This window comes from Chaetodon auriga, chromosome 15, assembly GCF_051107435.1.
Source record: "Chaetodon auriga isolate fChaAug3 chromosome 15, fChaAug3.hap1, whole genome shotgun sequence".
Lineage (NCBI taxonomy): Eukaryota > Metazoa > Chordata > Actinopteri > Chaetodontiformes > Chaetodontidae > Chaetodon > Chaetodon auriga.
The window spans coordinates 10,504,358-10,525,887 of NC_135088.1; the positions used below are offsets into that span (position 1 = coordinate 10,504,358).

The 21,530-nt window shown below is 43.8% G+C and overlaps 1 protein-coding gene across 2 annotated transcripts; it reads left to right on the forward strand.

Annotated features, from left to right (window-relative positions):
- The first annotated feature begins 851 nt into the window (after positions 1 to 851).
- On the forward strand, positions 852 to 20,617 carry ssh2b (slingshot protein phosphatase 2b). Of its 2 annotated transcripts, XM_076750272.1 has the most exons (15): positions 852 to 1,078; positions 5,368 to 5,411; positions 12,925 to 13,037; positions 13,154 to 13,218; positions 13,304 to 13,425; positions 13,517 to 13,582; positions 13,689 to 13,754; positions 13,933 to 14,127; positions 14,385 to 14,478; positions 14,642 to 14,770; positions 15,162 to 15,208; positions 15,371 to 15,517; positions 15,610 to 15,810; positions 16,219 to 17,257; positions 17,661 to 20,617. In XM_076750272.1, exons 1-15 carry the CDS (start codon positions 1,016 to 1,018, stop codon positions 18,999 to 19,001), a joined length of 3,732 nt encoding a protein of 1,243 aa, XP_076606387.1. In that variant the 5' UTR covers positions 852 to 1,015; the 3' UTR covers positions 19,002 to 20,617. The 2 variants fall into 2 exon arrangements, with proteins under 2 accessions (XP_076606387.1, XP_076606386.1); XM_076750271.1 differs by lacking the exons at positions 852 to 1,078; positions 5,368 to 5,411 and adding an exon at positions 10,280 to 10,643.
- The last annotated feature ends 913 nt before the right edge of the window (positions 20,618 to 21,530 follow it).

A 21,530-nucleotide genomic window follows, 5' to 3' on the forward strand; every position in this document is an offset into this window, starting at 1 on the left:
CACATTACATGGATATTATAACACCCACCTTTTAAACATACCCACACATTGCATTTCCTCATATTTGTATTTTAGAAGCGACACACCTCTGAAAACTAATGCAGCGTTACAACATTGAATAATTTAACGCAAACTCAAGTTTGAATTGATTTTATTGATTTGACTTCACATTAAGAAAATTACTGAGAAACTGACTTGACTGAGGTTCTAGAGACTTGAGATTTAACTCTAACTTAAACCTCTGAAAAAGCACTTGATAAGATACATAAAGAAGTTTGATATTCTCAATTTAGACTTGGAAATTGACACGTCTCAAGATGTCTCAGTATTTCCCTTGTGACAAATAAATTTCTTATCTCTGGGTTTAGTATTTATACTTTAAATTAATACAATAGTATGCACAATAGTAGTTGGTAAATGTGCAATTTATACAAATACACTGTCTTAAAGGGGCACTCATCTGATTTTACATATCAAAATCACTTTCCTCATCAGTTTTATATCATGGGTAATGTAGGATCCAGTGTTCCTGGAGTCTCGCCAACAATACTGACTAAAAGTCAGGATATTTTGGCCTCTGTTGCAACGATCTGGACCACCGATTTAAAAGATTTTTGTCTTGCAAATCCCTAAACGTTATGGAAGTACACACAATTTGTATAGTCAGGACAGAGAACCCCTTTAAGGAAAATATCTGAATGTAATTATTGTCGGCTGACGATGGAGGTCATCTTTTCCCATGACTGACAGACACAACTCGTAACTGCTTTGTTGACATCCGGCACGCATACGGTTAATCGGGATTGACAAACTAAGGGCAGTTGCGCATGCGCAGGTAGCGCTGACAGAGGAAACAGCCGGGGAGTAGTCAAACAGTCCACGATCAGAGAGGAAGAGAGAGGAAAACGAGAGAAGAGAGGCGACCCGGGTTCAGCTGGGTTTTCTCCCCCTCTAGACAATTATGCTCGTCTCGCCGCTGTCGCTTCCTCTCAGGTGTCCGCTTCCCGGTCGCTGAATGGCGCTGGTTACCGTGCAGCGTTCACCGACCCCCAGCACCAGCTCCAGCCCCTGCGTTTCGGTAAGAGCCGCCTTTATTGAACCCTCCTCCACTACCGCTGCCACCACCACCGAACCCAAATCTCTGTGCTGTCGAAGGCGACGAGAGGCTTCATTTCCGCTGTCTTTTTGTCGGCTGCTGACTGTCATAAAGTGCCTTGCCTTTGTACTCCTGCGCATGCGTGAAACATAGCGGCTCATCATTGTCGGTTAAAAGTGTCGGTGTCTTCGCTGCAAAGTTAACCTGCTCTGAAATGTTTTGACGCTGGTGTTTGAAAAGACAGTTCCGTTTTCAGCCTTATCTTGCGAGCAGTTTCCCTTTGTGTATATGTGTGGGGTTTTTTTTTGTCGTACTCCAGTGTTGACATGGTTCCTGTATGCACATTTCCGCCAGTTCAAAGGTTCAACTGGCAGTTAGTTACTACTACTGTCCAACATAAAAGACTCCCTTCTGCCATCGACAGTGTGGTCAGGTTTGCTCGTCTCTCCTGTTCCCCTGTGTGATAGTAAATTAAACTGCCAGCTATCTAATGTTTTTTAGCTTCAGAGCTGTAGTTTAGCTGTCTACCAAGAAAAATGTCATGCACTTCCGCTCGTAATAAGCGCCTTGTGACACGCATGAATGCGGGTATTTACTCTTGCGTTATTGTTATATGCTGTCTTGGTATGTAAACAAGGTTGTGGACGTGTCTCTCTCTTTGTCTGTCTCTTTCCTACACTATCTCTCAGTCCTGTCTACGTGTTTCTTTACCTGTCTGCGTCTCTCTTCCTGTCTATTTTCGAGTGTGTGTGTGCGTGCGTACGCGCGTGTGGTGAAGGCAGTGTGCCCATGCAAAGCAGAGGAGCAGGTGTTGTTTCTCTGTCTACTCCCCCTGTTTGTCTTGTTTTTACAGAAGCAGAGAACCTCACCAGACAACCAGGAATAGACTGAGGAAGTATAATACATTTAAATGTCTTCCTCTGTCTGTATCACACCACTTCATACACTCCTTGCGTCAGTTGGGATGTGTGTATTGTTGATAGCATGTCTGCAGGAGTCCTTTTCTTTGTCAGCGTGATATAATGTAATAAATTTTGATATGGTTCACTTCCCAGAGCGGCTTGATTAGGCATTGTTAGTGTGTGTAACTTCTGTATGGGTGTAATGAATTACCTCTAAGATATGGATGATGGATGATGATATGGATGCCTATCATGGTATAAGTGAATGTAAACGTTATAGAAAAAATGCATCTTGCTTCACAGTATGCATTGGTGTACTTCCAACAAAATCAAACTACTGGTTGGTGAAAATACAACACAATAAATGAGGACTGTTTTATCTGTTTTCTTGCTAGTTGGATCCAGTAGGAGATTAGAGTTTGTGTCCTAACCACAAACTACAGTCAAGTTATTTATTTATTTATTAATTCATACCGGGAATGTCAGTCACAAACTATTTCTGGGTACTGTGGCCTTACAAAAAGACCCGGTCCTCCCCACCTCTTTGTGTTGTCAGAGCAAAACAGGTTCTGTGAGTTGACATAAGTATGGCTGTCCTGTACACTATGTACACACATTTTAGGTATTTGTTCTGAATGTCATCCAAATTTACTCAAATCATATACAAGAGTAATCGAAACGAGACTTATTTGAGTAGTTAACATATTGCAACTGGTATTAGGATGATCATGTATGTTAGCGATGGGATAGTGAGCCGCGAGGTCTTTCGTCGGGACAGGAGTATGAGCTGTCAAAGAAGAGGAAGCAGACATGCATGTGTAATATGTCAAGATATGGCAGACAGGGGTTATGAGGGACGTGTAGTGTCTTCTTGTGGAAATATGTTCTCAATTTGCACCCTGCACAAACATACACTGATAAGGCATTGCACAGACACACGTCTGGTTGTCTGGGTTTTGCTGTGATGTGTGTATGAAGTCTTGTGTGAAGTCTGTTTTGAGATGCCTGCTAGCTGTGTTTTTTCACCACCATCTCTACTTGAACCATATGTTGAATCTGTCCAGCCTCACTGGTGTGGAAAACACACATTTGGCCTTTACTAGTTTTAATCTGGTGACTCTAGATGCTGTAACGTGCTGCCTGTTCAGCACAGACTTGTCTCCAGTCCTGCAGATACTTGCCCAGCATGCGCACTTGTGCTACGCATTTCCATAAGCTTTGGAAAAATCTCACATTTTCATATATGCAAAATCTCAGTGTGTTTCCAATCTCAACAAAGATCGGGTGATAAGTCACAGTGTAGGACACAATGTCGCCAAACAGCAGCTGAGACTTTACATATACAATCAGGTTCTTTGTGTTTATTTGAAACTTGCTCATTACAATTGCAGGTCACCATGATGTGCAACAGAGGTCAATATAACCAAGGCATTTAAATGTTATGACCTGCCAAACACTCTGTTTCCCATCATTAAGTGCAAAGGAGGTTGTAACTACAGACTTGGATATGCAGCATCGCAGAATGAGACATTGAATGTTTTTAGATCTTCTGATCACTAAAGGTTAAAAAAAAAAAAAAAAAACCTGTATGGACACTTTGTTTCCAGCGTCACATACTTTACATTAGGCGTTGAATAATCCACAAGATCTTCCTTAAATATCTCTTGTGCTGTTGAGTCTGAGAGCTTATAATGGAGACTTGCTTTAGTTCACATAAGCTGAGAGAGGATGAGCTTTTTCGTCATACGTTTTACATTGAACTGGATCTGTGCCAGTTTCAAAAGACCTGGTGAATTCTATCCAGATTCTTCCCGATTTTGCTTAAACAATAAGTAGGCCAAAATTTACCAGTTCTTTAAAAAAGAAATGCGCATATACATAGCACACAATTTGCATGAACTGCATGCATCAGACGACATTCAAAGATAATAAAATGCACTGTGATTTGTCCAAAGACGGTCAAATCAAACACAATTGGTCTTGGCTGTAGAAGTGTTTTCTCTCTCATCCAGCGGGCTTTTTCAGCTCTAATTGATTGGTGGGGAGTCTCAGGTATTTTTGGCTTCTACAACCAAGTCCAGTTACCCTTGATTCAACCCTCCTTGGACAACCATGAGCTGGATGACTAAGAATCTTCCCAGATACAGTCGTATCCGTAGTCTGGTTCGTGTTGTGTTCAGATCTTAAGAGGATGACAAGAATGCATTGAAAATACCAGGTGTAAAGGCAGAGGCAAGATTGAATTGATTATTATCTAACTCCAGATCCCATTTTAATACTCGGTGTGTTTGTCCCATTGTTGCCTATCATCAACCTGTAATCCACTTTTTCCTTTTATGAAACTGCTAATGGTTTTGTAATGTTGTTAAGTCTGGTTAAGCCCACGTAGAGTGCAAACAAGATAAGTACCTGGCGCTGTAAGATGAGTGCCAGGTGTTAATCTGCCACTAATTCTTAGCCCTCTCATTTAGCAAAGCTTCATATTCCACAGTGTGCAGACTGGATGTGATTTGGATTTTTCTCTTATTCCCTCTTCTTCATCTCCCTGCTTGTTTTTGTGCGTGAATGTGTTGTTCTTTGACCGGCCACACCTTAAAAACAGACTGAGGTCATTTTCCTGGAGTGTGTGCAAATTGAGTTGAAGCTCCACTCTGCCCTCCTGCCTGTCTAGCTGCACCGGCTGCTCTCTGCTCAGGCAGTGCTGAACACTGTGTTGAATACCACTTGCACTTTTCATCTGTTTGTGCGTGTGTGTGCTTGTGAATACGGAAATGAACAAGCTACTCTTTATACGTTTTGTCTCATTACTTGTTTCGTTCAAGTAGAAGCTTTGTTAAAGTCGTTCTGTTTTTCGATTATGATGTAAAAGTTGAGTTGTATTAATACTGCACTTATCTAGAAAACATTCTAGAGTCCTTTACAGGCTGAAAATATGCTTATGGATGCAGTTAGTATTCAGAATTCTCAGTATTCATCAACATTATCAATGCTTTTTCCACTTTATTGTATACACAATTAACTATTTAATACTATAAAACATAAGTAAGTTCATAACTGAGGCATGAAAGCAAGTTCTGAGAGGACTGTTTTCACATTGCTGAGAAGGGCTTGTCTGTTATCTTTTGACATAATCATACTGTGAATATAAATAGTGCTTTGCAATTTAGAGGATCGAAATTAATTATAATTAGATTGGGGGATTTTGCATATGGTACATCGGCAATTATTGCAATGTATTAATGTCAAAATAGTGTTGCTTTAACTTTCATGTCATAATGTGTCTCTGTCTTCAAGCTCAGCTGTTGACTGCCCAACATAGCCGTGTACTTGCACATTACTGAACGCAGTCTTCTCATTTGATCTCTTCAGGAGTCCGGTAGTGGGGAGGATGACCGCCGCTCTCAGCCGAGGAGGTAAGACATTGATTGAGCTCTTCATGCTTCCCCTCTGTGACCTCAGTGTTAAACAGAAAACTTCTTCCTGTTGGCTCACAAACATGATGTGCAGTGGGATTCTGACAGCCTAAACCAGAAGTGTGGTCACAGTGATATTGTACAGGAAATGCAGTGTCAGGCCAAGTAGTTAAAGAAACAACAGGAGAATCTGCTGAACTGTCTTTTGCATTTCTGCACATGACCTCTGACCTTTCATGACCTGACTTAGACGAACTGGGGAGAAAATAGACTCTACCTGAAGAAGCACTTTATGTTTAATCATTAAATGTATCGGACCCTGGCAGCAGGGCTTCCTTCCTTTACTGATGCAAAGAGCTGCTGTGCTACTGTGGCAACACAATCCTGTGCTGTCCCTCGTTGCCTCGGGCATTGAACTGGAGTTGAGAATCTGGTTTATCCTGTTTCATGCAACCACATTTACAACTGGTTTTAGGCCACCAGCGACCAGCAGTTTCCTTCCACTGACTGCTGTGTTTATGTTTTCAAGAGATCAGTGAACCAAAGTTGCAGCAGCATTCTTACTTCTCCCGTTGTGTAATTTGGCCCCTGAGAAAATTAAATCCTGGAGTCCTCTCATGTATGGGAGAAGTAGCTGTGTTTCGCTGGCTGTCCATCAGAGGGCAGTAGGCTCCCTGTGAGTTAGGTCTGAGTATGTGGGTCAGGGGAGCTGCTCTGCTGATCCAGGAGCAGATTGGAAGCCCCTCCCAAAGTCAGAGCGCCTCTGTGTCTGTCTGGTCATTGGAGCTTTGTGCCATCCAACTGAGGGCTTTCTGTATTTGTGCAGCTGGGAGTGAAATCTATATTCACATGCTGGTGTGCGTGTGTGTGTGTGTGTGTGTGTGTGTGTGTGTGTGTGTGTGTGTGTGTGTGACAGGTATCAGATCAGATGTCATTTTGATTTACACACTGTTTTGTGGACTCATTATTTTCAATGTCTTGTGTTGGAGTCCTAAGATTATTGGACCATTGGCCTTTCATACTGCCATACACATTTAGCTAAATGTGACAATTTCAGTGGAAGTCAGAGATCCTCTGATACTTGATTTGACTGTATGCTGTTCCACTCAACACTGGAATATGTGAGACCGTGACCTTGTTACTTGCACGGACATGTCATTAGATTTTTTCAAAAGAGAACATACCAGTATATGCATATCAAGTTCCTGCTGTGGAGGTGAGCCTCGTCTTGACTTCCTCATGAGGAGCTGTTTGTTATACAGAGTTTTAGCAGGCAGTGGAATCCAGGAAGTATTGCTTGTTTGTCATCTGCATGTTGGGATTTTGTTTGACATTAAGATTTGTTTATTTGCAGTTGCTTGAAATTGTTGTCTGTCTTATTGCTCTGGGTAAGAGCTCACTACTTTTCTAGGGAGAAACTTTGTTTCAAGACATTACCTAGTAAGTCACCAGCATTTACACTCACGTAGCTAGATAGTTGTTTATAACACATAGCAATGAAGCCTGACATCACACGTGCACTGCTGTGTACTAACAATGCACAGAATGTGATGGATTTCAGCTTTATTCATCGATCATAAAGAAAATTCAGATCCTACAGATGTGATAGGATCACTCAAAAGGGGTGTGGCTTAATAAATACAGTGTGTTATGGAACTGTGGAAAAATGTGGAGATGTAGGCAACTGTTCATCTTCATCCACACCTCCCTCACTCGCACTGCTAGACCAGGAGCAGGAAAAGAGATAAAAGAATAAAGTTTTACGTCACTCGCAAATGTAAACAAAGTTTTTGCCAGCTGAAGTCCAAACACACACTTCCTACTATGATATTTGTCTGCTAACTACCCACACCAGCTAACGGTCAAAGTGTGGTTTTATGTGATGGGCGGGATTAGCTAATCACCGCAAATCACATTTGATTGGATACATTTATGTACTCACACCTGAGTTCAAGATGAGTTATCAAATATAATTTGGAAGTTTTACAGGAAGAGAGAGGAGGGGGATTTTGTCGACACAGTGAAAAACTGATTTGTCGAGTCCAAGCTGCAGTATAGAGTATTCACATCCAAATGGGCTTATGTGTGTCGGCAAAGAGGCAAAAACGGTTGAATGAAAGTGAGCCCGCACACTGAATATTCATGTTCCCACACCGCTGACGTCTGTGCTGTCGAAGCCAGCCGCTGCAGCAGAGCTCATCGCTGACACAGGTAGTGACATGCATTCAGCCTGGAATAAAGCTTTAGTGATGCAGTGTGTCTGTCTGCAAAAGCAGGGCCTACTGCAGTGCTGCTGATTAAAGTCAGTGACATCAGCAGAGCAGTGACGCCAGCTGAAGCAGCAACGTCACCGGAGGGCCCGCAGAGGAGAGATCTGAGGGAGAGGGAGGAATTTTGCACGGTGCTTCACTTGAAGAGTATTTCTGGTCTTTTGTAATCTACATAATCCTTTAGTCAGATGAAATGAATCTTTTCACTCACTCCGTTGTAATCTAATATATGTGGTCTGTCAGATATGTTGTCTGGCAGATGGATTCGGCTGTAAATAAACAGATTGACTTCCTGTCAGTATCTCATACATACAGAACTCAACTGCTTCTGCATTAGATGTGTGTGTATTGAAGCTGTTTTTGTGTACGCATGCTTCAAATCCATCGCAAATACTCCTGGTGCACTGTGTTATATATGTGATGTGATCTCTAAGGTGACTGTCTGTGTCTTTGTATACGTGGAGACGCAAGAGCAACAGAGGAGTGTCCGGTGTCTGTCTGCATGTAACGACCACATCCTGGCCTCTGCTGCTTGTCATTGGTGTGAATTTCAGCAGTCAAATGAGAGAACAGTAAGCTGGAACTTGAGAGATGGGTCCAACACCACTAACATGTGGGTTGCTGAGAGTCCATGAAGCAAAAGGACGACCTGACCCATGGCAGACTGAGAATGGGATTATGTTCCCAGCTAGACCTACAGTGCCTTTACAGCAGATGTAATAAATATTTACAATTAATGATAGAAGATAAAGAAAAAGAGAAAGCAGCCTCACGACAAGCAAAGAAAGGTGAGGTGTTGATTGGGTAACTGTCAGATGAAGTAGCAGTGATGAGGGCCTTCTGATGAGTATTTAAGCCTCATTCATTTAACTGCCGTCTGCTCTGAACGTTGACAGATCTCCTGCTGTGTATCTCTGTCCCCTTTAATGTTTCCACTTGATGCTTTGACAATACTGTTACACCATCTAGTACTTTGATATGTTAAAACCACCCATGAGTCAGCGGACTAATAAATAAACAATTTCTGCTTGTAAAGATCACTGAGAGGAGGTCAGAGCTTGTAACGTCGTGGGGTTAATTTATCCACTTCATCTTGCTGCTGAATCCGTCCACCTGGCTGCTTGATCAAGGTCCATCGAGAGGAGCATAAAACATAAAAACACACACTGCTCATGCACACATATGCAGTATGACATGGGCCACTGATGGACCTACAAGAAAAACACCACTGCAGTTGTTGTTTATCCTGTGATATGGATGGGCAGTCAGGTGGTGGCCACATATTTACCCTCAGTTTGTAATCCATCCTCCAAATTGAAACCCTGAGGGATCAACAAGCAGCGTAACCAAGTCAAGGTCAAGTTACTCCTCAGTTTGCTCCTGATGTCTCTTTTTGAATTTCTCAATCCTTTTTCCGTTGTTGTTGTTGTTGCTGCTGCTGTTGCTGGAAGCAGCAGCACATTAAGGTCTCAAGTGTCACTGTGTCTGGCGAGAATTTTCCCTTAAGGCCACAGACGTGGAGTTAGTTATGCAACTTCATAACCCTTGTGATGAGTGTGTGGCCCTCACTCTCAAGAGGAAGCCCCACTTGTTGTAGGGAGTAATTAATGCTTAATCAGGAGAAGTGTTGTCATGGAAGCTAAGCCACCAGGTGTCTGATGCCATTGTCATCTGGAAATGAAAGAAGATTGTCCGTGGAGCTGGGTGTTATTGACAAAAAAACACACTGACAGATAGAGAAAACCACATCGTGTTGAGTAGTTGTTCAAGTGAAAGTCATTTTCAGGCTAAAGTAAGGGGTTCAGGGATTGCTTTGTTAGTAGTGAACCTGTTGAATAAGGCTTAAAAGCTAAATGAATAAGGTGAATAAGCTATACAACAATTGTTCACTTCTGTTGAATGTAGTGTTCGACTGGTCAAGGTGTCCTGGAAAAGGGGTGGACTGAAAGAGCATGTCATATTATACTTGAAATGAACATTTCAAGTCCCATGTGAACTTTGAGTACAGCTCGGTGCAGCTTTGAGCAGTGTGGCCACTCCAAAGGTAGTGGCCCCACCTCGCTGGGCACCATCACTCTCCCCAACAGAAAACACTGGCACAGTCAGCCCAGAGCAGTTTCACCTTTGAGCAAGTGTGGGCATCTTATCTGTGTTTGAATAAACGGGACTTGACCTCAACTGTATGAAAACGAGTCCATCCATCAGACAAGGCAGTGTTGATCAAATATGAATCAAGATTCTGTTAATATCTCGCTGCATATGTTTTCAGAAACATATTTTAATGAACAGTTTAGCAATAATACCAGAAAGTTTGTGAAACCAAGCACCAGACAAAGCCTGCTCCTTTTTATTATTTTTTTATGACTTCAAAATAATTAACTTCGTTTCCTTACTCAAGAGTTGTCTCCATTAAAGTCGTGTTGTCAGTGACTGTCACGCTTGTGCGTCTTATTCATAATGGCACTAATAACCCCCCATACAGCCGTCGACTGAGCGCTCTTTTCACTCATTGGACCGCGTGTGTCTCCGCCCTTCAAAGCGGCAGCATTTACCGCAGCCTGCCGCAGATAAATCACACGGTCACGCTGAGCAGATGTTAGGAAGCACCTGCACCGCCAGACGGGTACATGAACCAATACATCTCCGCAGTTCCTGAATGTTGCAGTGCCACGCTTTTTTAAGCCTCTTAACGGATCAGTCCCTAAACCCGCGATGTCCGTTAAAAGCAAAGCGTCAAAGTGAGATCTTAGACCACTAGCCTCCACACCTGAATAGCGACTTACCGGTTACCACAGCCCGCCTCTGTGCGCCCTACCCCCGCCACCAGAGCGGCGATGCCTCCCGGTGTTGTGACCGCGCCACGGAGCTCATCAGCCGGCTGCTTCTGCGCCTGCTGCGGGGTGAAGCTGAGACCGCATTTCACCGAGAACTCCGTGATCTCTCAGGGGGAAATTTATCAGCTGTAAGTTGACTGAATATCTGTGCTCAGAGCTCCAGGCTTTCCTTGTCAGCATATTAAACTATGCGTTGCAGTATCGTCTCGGGGCTATAACGTTATTCTCACCACCCTGCTGTGCATAATGTAGGCTGCTAGACTCTGATTCAGTTTGTGTAACATCAGTTAAGTGGTTGGGTGTTTTTTTTTTTCTGACTTGAAGCTCACTTGTCTTGACACAGTTCATATTCCCATTTGCCCTGCTCTCCAGTATTTGCGAACAGTGATCCGGTATGACAAAGGCATGCGGTTTTCCCATGATGACTTAATGGGAAGGATATGACAGCAGGGTCGGGGGCTGCAGGAAGACTTTTCCTTCCTTTTGCCTCTTGTGAAATATCTGCCAGATGCCATACTCATCTGCTCACATGCACCCTCTCCCTCCCACCTTTTTTTCCCCCTTTCATTTTAGATGTTCCTGAAATGCATCTAGCAGGAAGGCACACAGTGTACCTGAGACAGATTGTTCATGAATCAGAGGATGTGATTAATCTGTCCGCCGGGTGTCTTTGGAGAACAGACAGTGGGAATGACACTGACATTTATTGGCAATTTATGTGTTTGATCAGCTAAGTCAAGATGTAGTGTGTCTACACGTACCCATTATTCATACTTATGTAAGACATCCATCTAGTGTGTGTTTGCACACTGTCACCGGCCACAGGACTGAGGATCTTTTGGGTGCGCCAACCAGAAGACAAACTCCCAAATGTGTCTTTGTTATTTGTGTTCAGTCAATGGCTTGTGGGCAGTAGGTGGTTTTTCACAATTTCTGCCTGGTTTTATCGTTTGCTAATGTCAGTGTGTCTGGTGTGCACAATCTCTGTTGCTGTTGATCGCTCTGTTGGCCTGCGGAGGGCGTAGATGCTGGAGTTTCACACGATTATGCTTGCTTGCCTCAGGTCCCGAGACTTATTCAACTTCATCATGAAGGAAACAGAATTTTTTTTCTGTAACTGGATACTATAAAGCCATTGTTCTGAAGTTACATATTTTTTTAATTGTCATTTCTATAGTTACTGCTGCCCTTGTTTCTGTCCCTCACGTCCTCTGTCCTCGCAGCCAATAGTGACAGAATTGGACTTCCTGTTTCTGATAGGCCGCCCTCAGCCTTAGCTTATATTTCTCATCAGGGATGAATAGCATTAGTGGTGAATCTGCGTTCACTCTGTCGTTACAAAACACAATGAGGCTTCCACTTTGGTGACAGCTTAATCCATAATGTAATCGTATCTCACTATAATTTTGGCCATGACTCAAAAAACGTCAGAGCAGTGTCAGAGTCAAAGGAATGCATTGTGCATCTTAAGTCCATTACATAACTCTATTGTTGCAATTGCAATAGTGCCAAGTGGCTTAGCTGGAGGTGCCAATTTCACGCTCTTTTTCTATTTCGGGCCATAAAGGACTAAAGTCTCAGTCAAAGCCAGTTAAGTTGTGATTGTCTGTAAAATACAAAGATAAAAACTGCAGTTACGTCTGCTGGTTTGAGAAACAGTGAGGTCGGAATGAAAAAGAGTACTGTTTAGTAATGAGCGGACAGTTTGTTTTCCTTGATGACTCCGTATGTCTTTGTCTTTCCTTCTGTCATTTTCTGATCATGTCCAGTTCAGTTAAGCCAGCATATTATTGGAAGCAGCTGCTGTTTGTTGCACATTGTAGTGAGCTCATAAAGGCTCACCGATCTTTCCATTATTGTTTAGTATATCATGTTTGCACAGGATGTCGTGTATTTTCTAAGAAAATAAGAGATTAAATCACCATTATTGAAACACCCTCAACCTTAAGACCCAAAATCCGTCATACGGAAGACACAATCGGTGCAATAACAGCACTTAGCTTAGCTTTACATGCCTCTGGTATTAAGAGGACAACACATATAATTCATTTATTCTATTAGTTATCAGAAAATAGTGAAAAACATCCATCAGAAGTCCCCAAAGATATTGAATTCACAGTCATGTTTGAGAAGCTGAGACTTTGCAATTTGGCAAATTTATGTGGAAAAATGATCATTAATGGATTATTAAAAAAATTGTATAGAAATAGTTATCTTTTAAGCAGAGAGCTGGGGGCTTATTGAATATGCCATTTAGTTAAAAATTGGTTTAGTTGGAGTCAATTGACCGTTCAACTTCATTTAAAAATTAAAAGCTGTAAAGCCTTTCCAGGGCGGGGTGGTTTAATACTTTTTATGATCGGTTGTCACTCACTTTATTTTTTTCCTCTTTTCTCTCCATCTGTCCAGCATCAGTGAAAGTTTCCTGACAGTCAAAGGAGCTGCTCTCTTCTTACCTCGAGGAAATGGGTCCTCCCCTTCTTCTGCCTCTCGCTTCTCACAGCTGCGCAGCAAACATGCAGGTGAAGTGAAAGGTCATACTCGAGCAACCGACTGCTTGACTGTATTAATGGTGCTTTTGGTAAATAACGTACTCGACACTGACCAGAGTTGTGTTTCATTACTCTCGTCCTACCAGGAGACATCCAGCAGCATCTACAAACCATGTTCACACTCCTCAGACCAGAGGACAACATCAAACTGGTGGGTACACGCACACATACACACAATTCAATTTTAAGGTTGTCAATCAAATGTAGAAACACCAACTGCGTTCTTGGCGCTCCAGGCGGTTCGACTGGAGAGCGCCCACGCTCAGATCACCCGCTACATGGTGGTGGTGTCAACGAACGGTCGTCAGGACACGGAGGAGAGCGTGGTGCTGGGAATGGATTTCAGTCCTGTAGATAGGTGAGGCGTTCACATACACACGCTTATATGAGCCTGCCTGTTTTGATCCTGTGCTTCAAGTTGTAACACAGAGATTTTTTTCTCCTCCCAGCTCATGTTCTGTAGGCCTGGTTTTGCCGTTATGGAGCGACACGTTGATCCATCTGGACGGAGATGGGTAGGATACGTACTTTAATCGCAGAGCCAACACACACTAAACACCGGGCTGCTCAGATGCCCGTCGTTATCTTTTCTAATTTTCACCTCTCTCTTCTCGCTCTCAGGGGTTTCAGCGTGTCAACAGATAACCGAGTGCACGTATTCAAGCCTGTTTCTGTGCAGGCCATGTGGTGAGTCACACTCCATTAATCACTCTGCTCGATAGAAATGGATATGTGCCCTTTTTATTGTTTGCAAGTGTTTGTGTTGGTATCTAAAACCATTCATTTGAATGTCTTTTTGTCAGTCATGAGCTCAAACTCTCTGCCCTTCATCCATCTCTCAATCTCATTTTTCACTCAATCGCAGGTCGGCCCTCCAATCACTCCATAAAGCATGCGAGGTGGCTCGTTGTCACAACTACTTCCCTGGCAGCTTGTTCCTCACCTGGGTCAGCTACTATCAAAGCAGGGTCTCCTCCGACCAGGTACGCATCAATGAGTGGAACGCCATGCAGGACGTGCAGTCACACCGTGCTGATTCACCCGTGCTCTTCTCTGACATGTAAGTATCCACATCCTATGGATTATGTTTTCCACTTTTTATTTTCTCCCTATATATGATCGAAATTATTTCTTTTATGTAATGAAAGATGTACTGTAGAAATTAAAATCACTACCACTCCACATTTTACCATGGAGTGCTTTGGTCAGACGTCTCCTCCATATGACATAGTGTATGTTGGCAGCAGCACTTCATAAATGGAAATGGTCTTGCATTTAGTTTATGTAACATATTTCAATGTTGTGGTGCTTCTGCAGACCTACAGAAAGAGAGCTGACAGAGCGTCAGATCAAAACCAGTTTGAGGGAGATCATGATGCAGAAAGACCTCGAGAATGTCACCTGCAAAGAGGTGGGTCAGTGCGTCACATGCTGCAGATGCATTCATCTCTGAAATTTGTGTTTTTGCAACAGCTTGGGTCGCTCCCAAAGAGGAATGGCTGCCTTTTAAATTTATGCTGTTTTAAGATTTTATCTGTGTGTTTGTGTGTTCTCCGGCTGGGTGTGGTCTGAAGATCCGAACAGAGCTGGAAATGCACATGACCTGCAACCTGCGAGAGTTCAAGGAGTTCATCGACAATGAGATGATTGTCATCCTGGGCCAGATGGACAGTCCTACAGAAATCTTTGACCACGTCTTCTTGGTAGGTTGAGTCAGAACACCTCTGGAGCACCACTGCTGCGTTTGCCGCCAATGTTGGTCCGATTACACTGAAATCCGCACGATGAAGAACTGCCAGAACTGCTAGATTACAAATGAGTGAATTACAACACTTAAGAATAGGAAGTGTCTCAGTTCTTAGAAGTAAAATATATGAACACTGGTCGTACATCACGCCTAATCCACGTCTGGGAAACCCTGCAAAATATGCGATAGTCTTGTGTAATTCCTCTTAATTTTGAAGTACTTTGTTCTTGTTTGGCTTGGAGTGCACGCTGGATGTCAGACATGCCTTGTCACAGGATTTAAGCATTATGAAAAAAGCTCAGCTGAAGGCTCTGAACTAGTCTGAGGATTGCTTTTGTTTCCTACAGGGATCTGAGTGGAATGCATCCAATTTGGAGGAGTTGCAGAAGAGCGGGTAAGGAGGGGGACAAAAACAACAAAACCCACGACAGAGAACACGCTGTACCCAAGTCAATAAAAGCATCAAGTATTATGTGATAAGACCCGGGCGATCATTGTGCCAGAACCAAATTAAATGTTTTGTGTTAAAATATTTTGATTCATTTCTCATTCTCAGGGTTCAGTACATCCTGAATGTAACAAGGGAGATTGATAACTTCTTCCCTGGTGTGTTCGAGTACCACAACATCCGCGTTTACGATGAGGAGGCCACTGACCTGCTTGCTTATTGGAATGACACCTACAAATTTATATCTAGAGCCAAGTGAGTTTCAGACGACTGCACATTCTCATTTTCGCAGGAGTGTTGACAATGATAAGCTGATACATGTGCTTGATTCTTCACATCTGCTCCAGGAAAGCTGGATCCAAGTGCCTGGTGCACTGTAAAATGGGTATAAGTCGCTCTGCAGCCACTGTGATCGCGTACGCTATGAAGGAGCACGGCTGGGATTTGAAAAAGGCCTTTGATTACGTCAAGGAGCGGCGGGCTGTGACCAAACCGAACCCCTCTTTTATGAGACAGCTGGAGGAGTATCAGGGCATACTGCTGGCCAGGTACCCATATAAACTCTCACAAGTGTATGCCTGGACTAGAGGATGGCTAAAGCTAATGAAATGAAAATCGAATTGTTCTATAGACATGAGGGGAACTGCAGAGTTGGCTGATTATTCTCGCTACAAACAACCCCTTTCACATTACGCAGTGATTTGATCCATAAATAAATAATGATAATAAAAATAATTAATAAAAAGATATTGATTACTGCAGCTTTAAAGTGCAGCATCAGCATCATATGTGGCACAATACATTTAGCACAATGATCTTATAAAATGACATTAAAAACGTGTGTGTGCATGTTTATGTGTATGTTTACATTAATAGGATAAGAGTGACATGAAAACACTATAAGACAAGCTGTTTTTCTTTTTTAATTCCCACCCCTCTGTCACCATCTCCCACAGCCGGCAGAGGCACAACAAACTGTGGCGCTCTCACTCTGACAGCGACCTCTCTGACCACCATGAGCCACTGTCTAAATCTTACGCCCAGCCGCACAGCCTGGGTCACTCCAACCCCCGTAACCAGGCCAGCAGCACGTCTGGTCCCTCTGTGAAAGAGCTTCTGGAATCACTGGGAACGTCGGCCGGCACTGGCAAACCAGCACACTCCACTAGCCAGCCTGATACTGGCATCCAGTCCAATCAGCTCAGCTCTTCGTCCTCTGAGGGGGCGGCAGTTCTATCAGGCGATGCTGAAGCTCAAAGCCTAGAGGCTCCTTCTCCTTCTGCTGTAGTCCAGATCAGCCAGTTGGACTCCCCTTGTCCTGAGTCCACAGCTGGCTCTGTGTCTCAGTTGTCTCCCCCGCTCTCCAACGGCTTATGTGATTCTGAGGAGAAGCCCTCATCGCCTCCTCTCTCCCAGCCAAAGGCCGCCACTGTGGTGCCTGAGCTTCAAAACACAGACGTGGTGACTGTTGCACAGAGTGTTTCAGTGGGCCAGCCTCACCCGCCTCCACCCTTTCACCACCTCCCTCTCTCCCCTGCTCCGTCCCCAACCCCAGCCTGCACGGATGAAGTTATCAAACCACAGGCGTTGTCCTCCTCTCCCCCTGTGATAAAAACGATGCTCGTGTCAGTGCCTGAGTCCATGACAACACAAACACCAAGCACACAACAGGCTGGACCCCAGTGTCTGTCTGCACCAGTGCCTGTCAAAAAACCAGACTGTGACCAGCAGCTGTGTGGCTCGTCCGTGGACGGTTTAGCAGCCCATCCTCCCTCCACTAGTGATTTTATCAGCTACCCCAGTGCCATTCCACCAAACAACGAGGCGTTGTTTGGCCACAGTGCAGATCACATTAACTTTTTCAGTGCCAGGGAAAAGTTCAAGGGAATGAGTCAAGATGGTAAAAGCTGCCAGCTGAAGAGTTGTGGTAAGGAGCAGCAACCGCCGCCTCAGGAGGTCTCCACCAGTGAGGGGAAGGAGGAGGAGGAAAGAAAAGTAAGACTTCTTCTTATAGCAAAACTTTCCAGAACCACTGCACGCTTATTTCCTCTGCAAGCACACATGTCAGTGCTTTTCAGTCACAGGCTCTCAGGCTCCTCTCGTGTTTCTATCTTTTTTCAAGGCTGTAATGTAATAAAGACTATCAAAATAATTCATAGATAAAATTCAAATTCTTATATTTGGAAGCGTGTTGAATCCACAGCAGTTTAATTTGGCCTGATTTGGTTTTTTGCTTACTTGAGACCAAGGGCGACACCTGGTGGGGTAAAGGTAGAGCATCCATCTGTCACACCTGAAGTTGTACTTGAATTTTTTCTGATTTGCTATGAATATACTACCACTTTTATCTTGCTTTTAAACTGATTTATAGTTTCTGTTATCTCTCTTTTCATTGTAGGAAATGGCCGTCCCTGTGCAGGTCACAGGACTGAAGCCTGCAGTGCACGCAGAGGCTTCACCTCCCGGCTCTCTCAGCCAACCGGAGCCTCAGGGTTCGCAGGACCAGGAATTGGGGAAGTCAAGGCAGGAAATAGAGGATAGAGATGTTTCATCACAGAAAGAAGCTGAGAATGTTAAAGAGGAAGTGAAAAACAAAGAAGAGGATGAGGAGGCGGCTCCTGCTGGTCTCTACAGCGACTGGACGAGGGGCTCGGTGCGGCGTGTCACCCGACAGCTGGAGCAAAGAATGAAACAGGAGCACGAGAGTCCATCACCTTCTTCATCTCCACCATCCCTCTCCGGCAGCTCCTCCTGCGCTCTGCGGCGTCCACCCAGTGTCCACTCTGGGACAGTGTCCAATCCCCAAGATACATCAGTTTGCTTGCAGGTGTCAGAAGTTAACAGCATGCAAGAAGAGCAGGAGGAGGAGGAGGATGGGAAGGGTGGACCAGTTAAAGGGGAGAGTGGGGCTGTAGCTGAGATGGGGGCACTAGGAAATAATGATGGAAACACAAAAGGACACAAACTCCAGCCTGCTGATATTAGATCGCTCTCTACCTCTTCTTTCCACCGCTCCGCCCATTCTCCCTTTGCCTCAGTGAACTTCCTGTGTTTGGAGGGCGTGACAGAGCTCGAGTCAGGCACAGACTGGGACTGCTCCACAGAGGGACCCCATAGTGACATTGTCATGAGGGAGACGTGGGAGACTCTGTGCGAGCTGGGTGCCTTCCTGCAGCAGGTGAGCATGGGCGGAGCCTGCAAAGCCAGGTGTTTGGACCAGGTTTTCGGCTTCAGTGCTAGAACCGCTCGGAAGCGAGGTACCAGCGTTCAGAAGAGGGTCAGAGAGGTGGAGGCCAGGATTCGCCAGGCAGGACTCACCCCTCCATCCCAGATGAAGCGCTCAGCCTCTCTGGCCAAACTGGGCTGTCTGGAGCTGCTCGCCAATGACCTCAGCGAGTGGGAGCTCAGCCGCTCCTCCGTGGCCCCGTCCTCAGCACAACCTCCGATCCACACCATAAACGACGAGTCCAAGAAACAGCGGGTGCACAGCTCTCCTTCCTCAGCCGGCCAGCAGCCACAGGTCCATGGCACTGGTGCAGACAAGCTTCCTGAAGCTGAAACCTCACCACCTCCACCATCAAATCAGAGTCTGCAGGGAGGACTACTCCCCAACTCTAACCAAGACTCCCTGCATTTTCCTGGGCCGACATTTATGACACCAAGGCAGCAATACGGAAGGACTCATCCCCTGAGGCGGCTTAAGAAAAGAACTGCTAGTACCCTTTACCACACCATGTAACCCTCACCGCGTGTGTGTGTGTGTGTCTCTGTATGAGTGTATGAGAGAGAGAGGGCTCGTGTACGCCTGTGAGAAATGGAAATTACTGCATATTTAGGTTTATTCAGCAAAACAAAACCAATGCCTCTTGCCTTAAAGAATATGAAAAGTACTTTCTGTACTTTTTTTCCTTCCCTGCAGATTCGCCAGAGCCCCTGTGAAATCTGCGATATGAGATACTTGTCTCAGTGCCAGATCAGTGTCAAGGCTTTGAAGGTTCTGGCCAAGTGAAATTCAAACTATGGGTCAAATTGGTAGAAACCTGGTGTAGTATAAATGCTTTCAGATGACATTCAAAAAATCAGCAAAAACAATCAACTTGTTTCAAATGCTAATCCTCCTGAGCCTGCACACATTCACTCGTCACACCCATGTTGGTGTCTCCGTCATCCACTTGATATTTACCGGTTTGCTGTTGGTTGATAGTCCGACCTGTTGTTCGGTGGAATGTAGCCTCTGTTTTATTCTTGTCGTGCTTTCATGTCTCTTCATCATTTGCTAGTCGTGCTGGGTAGCTGCCAAGGAAATGATACAGCTGCTCTTCTGGTGCAATCTTACAGGTAAATTACATCAATTTGAAATACTGACAAATGATACCAATCAAAGTCATTTCTGCTGTCTGGAGGCTGGTTTTTAAACGTGGGTCGTTTCGAGAGCAGCGCATCTGAACACACAAGAGCTCAGGTTGAACCACGCACACCACAGATTCGTGTTTTCCCCCAAAGAAAGGTGTATCCAGAGCTGGTGACAGGATAGCTGTGTAGGTGTACAGCGGAAGAGAGACGAGGCATGCTGGGTTTTATGTCATTTTTTTAATGTTTCTTTCGACTTCACAATACCTCAGTCAGTCTGAACCAAATCTGACCTGCACAGACGTCAGACTCTGGATTCCTGGAATGTCAGTCAGAAACAATTTCAGCTTCACTTCTCCATAAACTGAAGTCAACTCATCTCTCGTGTCCTCTCGCAGGTCTGATGCCACTCGAAACGAGACATTTTCTGTATGTATTACTGTGTGGGAGGCGGGGGGGGGGGGGGTTTAGGTAGGGGGTCGGGTGTTGAGGGCAGAGTGTATATTTGTGCGTTTTCTGCCATGTTCTCTTTGGGATGTAAAGGTCTATATTGTGAGTGTTGACATTTTAAGAACTTTCCATGTTTTTTATATCTGGTTTGTGTCTGTGTGTGAGTGCGACTGTGTAGCACAACTTTACCATGTGGGTGTGTACATTTTATTTTATTTTTTAATTGATCGTTTTCTCTTTTGTACACATTTTTAGGAGTGTGCCTGTGACTGGCAAGTGAAGCTTCTCTGCAGTCTATCAGAAATGTCTGTACAGGGAGGTCTGTCTTACATGCACTTTACTCCCTTTTTAATTTTAATGCTGATTTTTTTTTTTTTTTATAAATATATATGATTGCTACTTTTGGGGAGCAGGCTTACGTAGTAGCAGCTGTTGGGTATGAGTGTGTATTGTTAAAAAAATGATTTGTTTTTTGTTTGTTTTATTTTAAACTATCATTGTAAATATACTTTTATATCATGTGCTTCAACTGTGACCATTAAACAATGGAAATGATTAAGTGTTTTGCTGTCAGTCTGTGGACAGAAAAGGTGATCAGACGAAGGAAGGAATCGACGTTTGCAATTATTTATTGTTTAGTGACTAATCGAATGATCAGTTATTGCTTCCTTATTTCGTCTGTGGTTGATTTCGCTTTCCCTTTCTACAGCATTGTCGTTGTTTTTTGTATGTGGTGAGTATTTTTTTGTTACAACTGTGCTTAAAGTCCCCCTCCACTCAAAAATGTATTTTTCTTCTTGTTCCTGCAGTTGGATGTTTGAGCTTCTCTTTGCAGAATGATGTACGTGAGTTTTGACACGACAAGGCAGTTTTCACATTCATCTGCTGAAAGTGGGAAGTTTGTGCTCGGTGAAAATACACTTTTAAGGGGGGGAAGCCTACGAGCATGATTCATCACATCACAACTAGTTTTTGAAGCCAATCCTGGTCCAAAATTCAGTTTACATAAGTGTGATGTGGAAAGTGCGCGGACACTGAGAACCGACTTTACAGTGAAGTAAGAGACATCTTGTGTCCAACAGTTTAACTGTGGAAATGAAAAATATTTACATACTCAAAAATTCTGATTTTTTATTTTTTTTTTGTAGAAGAATCCTATCATACACAAATTGTAATTCAACATTATTTATACACATCTTAAAACACGTGGAGAGGGTCTTTAAGTTTCCAGTTTGGTGATGTTCAGGGATCAGTTACGGCATCGAAAAAGGACATTTAATAAATTTAAAGCCAGAAAATCTTTCAGAAACACACTGTCAACAGTTTCACTAGCAGCTATATGTATCTTTGATACAAAGTAGCTTCACTGAATTAATTAATACATTTGATTGAGCAACTAATGTCATCAGTTTCTCCAGATCATTCCATATATCACATGGATCTCCTGCAGCATAAAGCCCAGTGAGCA

Excerpts from the sequence above, each read along its gene's own strand:
- ssh2b (XM_076750271.1), top strand. The coding sequence starts at position 10,516 with ATGCCTCCCGGTGTTGTGACCGCGCCACGGAGCTCATCAGCCGGCTGC. Across the intron at positions 13,219-13,303 it reads CAGAGGACAACATCAAACTG|GCGGTTCGACTGGAGAGCGC; the intron begins GTGGGTACACGC and ends TTGGCGCTCCAG. Across the intron at positions 14,128-14,384 it reads CCCGTGCTCTTCTCTGACAT|ACCTACAGAAAGAGAGCTGA; the intron begins GTAAGTATCCAC and ends GTGCTTCTGCAG.